A 6,000-nucleotide genomic window follows, 5' to 3' on the forward strand; every position below is an offset into this window, starting at 1 on the left:
AGAGGTAATCAGGTATTGGTTGCATGTCTGTTATGCCACGTAGTGCGTTCATCCAGTCACGATTTAGAGCATGTCATGTCTTCACTTCAAATATTCTTATGTTACATACATATCTTTGCAGTTCTGTTAGCATCCAGAATTAGGTTTTCCTGCAGTTGCCTTAAATGCACTTTTCTAACTTGAAATTATAAGTGTTAAAATTGATCTGAGTTACAACAGGGTGTCAGTTGATGACTGTATCTTCCTGTGCAGGGAGGGAGTGCTGAAAACACAGAAGATGGTATTGATAATAACAAACGGCATGAGGCACATCGTGCTCTTAATACTCCTGTGTAGTTAGGGTGTCTATTTTTTTATTACTTCTGAATACTCTGGGGATGTTTTCGAATGATGTTCTGGGGTATTATTTTGAGGCTTAATAAGGCTATCCTGAACCACTTGGTAAGATTTTAAAATGTGTTGGTACTAATGCTTCATAAATTAAGCATATGTGGGCTTTAGATACTTAAATGCTATTTCTGAAGGGGAGAAAAGAGACTCCTAAAGTGATTTAAGTCTTTACCCTTTTCAGTCTGGATTATGCAGAAATTTCTGTAAATATGGGCACTCCAGACTTTAAAGGGTTCCTTCTTTTTTCTTTAAGGATTCTGCCTCAACTGATGATATGTGGTAAAACTGCTCATCTAGCTGTGGAGATCACGTTTCATCCTTCAAATGAAAGTGCAGCCCAGCCTCAGTGACCCTTCTTAACATCCATCCTCAACCTTAATTAAAGAAGGGAATATGATGTGTTGGCGAGAGTGACTACAGCAGTGCGACATCTAGCCCAGGAACTGATCATTTTTGTAAAACAGACTTCTGTAAACGTGATTTCAAACCGTAATTAATGTTGTAAATCAGACTCCAGCAATTTATGTTGTATGATTTTGTTTTTTGTAAAGTGCAATTGTCTTGTATAAAATGCTCATATTTAATTATGAACTGCTTTAAATCACTATAAAGGTTAGAAGAAATGTTTGGCTTGTGTGATGCAACAGTATATATCCCTTTAATTCATGTTGTGGCTTTGGATTGCAAGGAGCAGCAGCCTAGCCAGCTAGGTGTTCAAGAGGTGCACAAAACTATAAAGACAACTTTTTGTTTTAAATGAAAGCTGTCTTGTGGGCAACTTACGAGAAACTGCAGTGTGTGAATTTGATTGGCAATGGAAATGTAACTAAGAGTAGTGAACGTTCTTTAGCAAACGTGAATCGGTTTCTTGGGTGATTCCTGCTCTCACACTGAGTTAAAGGGAGTTCTGATTTTTTACTTCAGTGGGAGTTAAATCATGCCCTATTAATAGTATCATGTTCATACGCATACAAACCTTGGGATTAGAATGCCTTGATTCTTTGCACCTCTTTTTTCATTAACCCTTACCTGAAACTACTAATCACTGAGCACGAACAGGCAGCTTTCTACACACAGTAGGAGTCTGCAGCATTTTTACAATCCTGATTGGCTGGGTCTGCTGCTGTTCCAGGTAAAATAACTTTGAATTCCATTTTATCAATAAAGCTTGATTTAACAAACAAAAAATTTATCCATAAATGTGTAATTCCTTTTTTCCTGCCTTTTAAAATGTCAGTGCCATTTTAGATGATATTTTACTTGTGGAAGAATATTTTTATTAATTGGTAGCCCATTTTTTAAATGGGAAGGATTTTGATTATTGCCCAAGACATAGCCATATGCTAAAGGATGATGTGGGATTAATCCATTGCCCTATTTTTAAAAGTGTGGGGGTTTTCAGGCGTTTTGGTGGTTTGTTTTGGTTTTTTCTCCCCACCTGAAGGTGTGCATTTGGTTTGAATTTGCCTACTGTTTGATAAAAATACATTTGTCAAAGCCTGACAATCTTTAACATTTTATGGTGTGTGTTTTTAATTGACCCACTTAGAATGAGAGACTAGTGGTTAAACAGTACTTGTGATTTGAGATGTAGCATGTTGACAATATTTAACTGTTCGTTGTTTAAAATTCTGATTTAAAATTTTATAAGATAATAAACTAATTTGATTTAAGCTTAGCTTTTTCCCATGAAGCATACAAAAACTAAGTTTTTGAGTCAGTCGTGTTTGCAAAACTGCTGTTTTGTGCACCTTGTATTGTCTTTTTGGTTGAGAATATTGTATTTAATATGTAGTTTACTCATTTAGTAGGCAGATTCCCAAAAAGGAAAATCAGTAAAACAAGTAGATTGTAACATTTACTGCAGTTAAACAGAATCAGAACTTGGTGTATAATTACTTTTTGATAGGAAAATGTAGTACAATGCATTTTGCTATATTTGTCTTTCCCTAACTTTGAAATATACATATTTGTATATATAGCCTTAAAACTAATGCAGAGTTAGGGAACACTGAACAGTGGAAAAGTAACTTATAGTGTCTTGGAACTAAGTATAGTATATACCAGCAAACTTTTCTTTTATCCCTCTTGTCTATGTGGGGTGCTTAAACGTAACTTCATTGTATTCAGTTTGTAATCTGTTCAAGCATGAATGAAGAAAACATGAGCACTATTTGTATTTATAAATTTATAGCAATTTTTTGCTTAAAGAACCAGTTCCTTACCTACCTATGAATAAATGCTTAAAATGTCTAATTTTGTTGTAGAGTGCAAAACTATAATAATGTTAACTTATAGCTTCACAGGCACCTAATTGACAAGCATATTTAATAATAAATGGCATATTAGTGCAAAACGCTACACTTAATTTAGGACTAGGCAGATAAAGTTCTGTCTTTTTTACGTAGAGACTAAAGTTTAGTTTTGGAAACTGCAAAACTTTGAACTGGACTGTGGAACCTTTGAGTTTTAAACTGAAATCTGAAGGAAAACTGTGGTGTGAAAAGCCATACTTCAAACAATAATCACTTAAACTGTCTCAGTGACAAATGTTGTATTTGAAGCCTCTTCTTGGAGGTCTCCTAAGGGTTAGAAAGAAAATAATTCTGCTATTGCTACAGGCGATGTAACTAGGTTTGAGGGTAGCAGAAGAAAGCCCGTTTCAGGCCTTTCTCTCTCCCGCCTATGTTCAGCGTTTTGATGAGGACAGAGCACTGAATCTACTATGTATGCATAAACACTGCCATTTTAGATACAGATTTTGATTAAAAATGTACGGATTAAGTATATCAAGTATCCTAGAAAAGAGGCAAGCTGTACGTTTCACTGCTCGGAAAAGGAAAAGGCACTTTTGCACCTTTGTGCATCTTGTTCTTGCACCAGAAACTTTTTTTAAATACTGAAAACATTAGCACCTCAGGGGCAAGGCAGCGATGTTTTTGAAGTATTGTGTGCTATTTATTTCCCTCTTGGAAAAAGATTCCCGTGTGACAAAAATGAAAATTGTGTGATGTTAAAAGATGTATTTTTAAATACATGTTCAAATAGGATGGTCCCAATTTGCTTGTTTTTAAAAGGAAATTACATTTGTAAAGCTACTCTGCTTCGTATGCCATGCAACTTTGTTTTTGTTCTACATATGACAGCTTCACTGGCTTCAGTTTCTGTGTGTTTTGTTATAGTCAGATTAAATGTTTCACTGATCATTCTGGGAGAATACCTGTACTGCTTTATAGACAACTGTTTTAAATAATTCTCACTAATTCAGCATTGAAATATGTTCAAGACAGAAGCTTCTAAAATGTGTTTTAAAACCAATGTTGGATTAACTAAACGTAATTACATTAAGTAGAATCCTAGATTTGCAAGGCTTTGTAAATTGCTTGTGTCAGTAGAGTCCCTTTCACGTGTGATGGGGTGGGGCATAAATGTGCAGGTCCAGTGCAAGCTATGAAGCCAGGGCCTTTCAGCTGGCACCACAAAGACCTCGATGCATGGTCATCACTCCTTTTAATCTTCCAGCAGAAGTCAAAATTGGAGAAAGGGATTTCATGTGCTTGTTGTTAAACTACACTGAACTGTGGTAGTCCTAGGTTGTGTCATACTAGCAAGGTGCCTAATGAGTATTAAGTAGCAGATGAGTAACGCTAGCACTTACCTTAATAGTTCATGCAGATGCTACAGCAAATAATTTCAATGTGTACTTATGATAAACTGACTTTAATGTCCATTAAGTTTTTCATTGCAAAGCTGGTACTATTTTAACTGTAGGTTCGAATCAGAGCCATTTTGCTCAGTTCGAGAATTGGATACTAGAAATGGTGATTTAACAAAATTGGGTAACAGTTTTCATTTCAGTTGATTCTCTGATAAGAATCCCATCTTAATTTGATACAGTGGGATAGGATAGACTTCCTATTGCATTTCATTTTTTAGTAATTCATGAACTAAGGATATGGTTTCGTTACCAGCTTATAATCAAGACTAAACTATTGCTCAAAGTTTTCCCCTTCTGGCGTTTTTGTGCCACTACTCCTGCTTATGTGGCCATGCAGCTGGGAGAAAGGCAAAAATCTGTACTCTTCAGCTGGGTAAGTTGATAATCCAGGCACTGGATTGTGGTCTGAGGGCAAGATGCGGAGCTGGGGAGACAGGACTGAGAGCAAAGGAAAGGTTGCACCGGCCCTTCTGCCACAGTTTGGGAATCCACACCCTAAAAGCAGATAAGTGATTGACCTGCATAGGGGGTGTCAAAAGCCTTTGCAGACCTTTTTTCTCCCTATACTCAAGACAAATATTTTTGCATTGATAAGCATTTTTTTTGTAAAATTGAAATCATGAAACTGGTTTTAATGTCATCTTGTGTATGAGTTCCATGCTGACAAACTTATTTTCTGTTTGCTTTCTCTAGACATAAGTACTTCTGTTCTGGGGGATAGACAGCATGGCTGCCACAAGGTTAATGATATGGTTCTTACAGTTTACCTTGGTTCAGTGTACATCAGGATTTCATCATTCCAAGATGTTCACCTTCAGCTCTACCTGCCCCTTCTTGAATTGCTTTTATACACAAATTACTTGGTCTATTTAACCTTGGCCGTGTCTGAAATGGACTAACTGTTAGTAAGATGTTACCCTTTTCTTCATCGTTTGGCAAATATGTATTTTAATATAAACCTGATGTACCTTGTATAGGTTCAGAAATGACAAAACTTTGTTAGAGCTACAGAGCTGTACCTGGTATTTTTTCCTGTAGAAAAAAGAACTGTTACTCTGTGCCAAGCTTCATGAGGTGTGGAAATAACATCTCCTGGGTAACTAGTGTAGCTCGTTGTTCCTACCACTACAGTGTGAGATCATCATATCCTGAGCCAATATGTAATATACTGAGCCAGTATATACTGTATAATGTATATATACAAATTATACAATAATATACTGAGCCAGTATATAATACCAATACAGGGTGTAGAGTCTGCTTGGCTGGATGCTCTTTAAATAGTAAAAAGAGGCTCCACACATGAATTTCTAGGATGCTGCAGTGCATAAAATGAAAGTGATTGCTGCTGTAAGCTGTAAAAATGGAGCAAAAGTTAAAAGTAACAGTCTGAGGCACAACGTACTTTTGACTGACCTGTCTGAAATACTGATCAGAGAATCCGATCTGTTGGTGAGCTCTTTCTGAGCTATCTCTGTGGAGTGCTTGCAGTCTGCAGGTATCCGTGGACACAGGCATGCACCTTCTGAAGTACTCTGAGCCTTATTTTGCTTAGTAATGCTACTTCATAAATGACGTAGCAGTCACATGGGCAGTGGCATTTGTTCACAGAAGTTCGGGAAGCTGTAGGAAAACTTACAGCTTGTCTTTATTCTCATGGACCACTAAATCCTTTGAAGGAATATACAATATGCTAAAAGTTGAGTTTACATTATTTTCCACTGACGGTTTATTTCCAGAAAAATGTGCAAATAATCTGCTGTTTACTTAATATGTGGAAAACTGTCTGGAGCTTCAATCTCCTGATTGTGCCAGAGCTGTTGACCTACAGTGACCTAGGCTGTATGCATATTCCTTGCTTTATCTGTTTATTTGACTTGCCTCTGAGCAGC

At 36.7% G+C, this 6,000-nt stretch overlaps 1 protein-coding gene across 3 annotated transcripts in view; it reads left to right on the forward strand.

The window, feature by feature from the left end:
- PPM1A (protein phosphatase, Mg2+/Mn2+ dependent 1A) overlaps positions 1-5,031 on the forward strand; it is a 31,599-nt gene extending 26,568 nt beyond the window's left edge. For 2 of the 3 annotated variants that reach the window (XM_061376191.1, XM_061376190.1), the window contains one exon: positions 644-5,031. Coding sequence is in view for 2 of the 3 variants with exons in the window: in XM_061376190.1 (XP_061232174.1) it covers positions 644-673 (30 nt within the window). In the remaining variant the exon portion in view is untranslated. Of the gene's footprint in view, positions 1-571 lie in introns of all 3 variants that reach the window. The other variant, XM_061376189.1, reaches the window with a different exon arrangement.
- Positions 5,032-6,000: the final 969 nt, after the last annotated feature.

The sequence above is a fragment of the Neopsephotus bourkii genome, unplaced genomic scaffold (assembly GCF_033783945.1).
Source record: "Neopsephotus bourkii isolate Nb327-2 ecotype Australia unplaced genomic scaffold, CSIRO-AGI_Nbou_v1 NB_1707, whole genome shotgun sequence".
NCBI classification, from domain to species: domain Eukaryota; kingdom Metazoa; phylum Chordata; class Aves; order Psittaciformes; family Psittacidae; genus Neopsephotus; species Neopsephotus bourkii.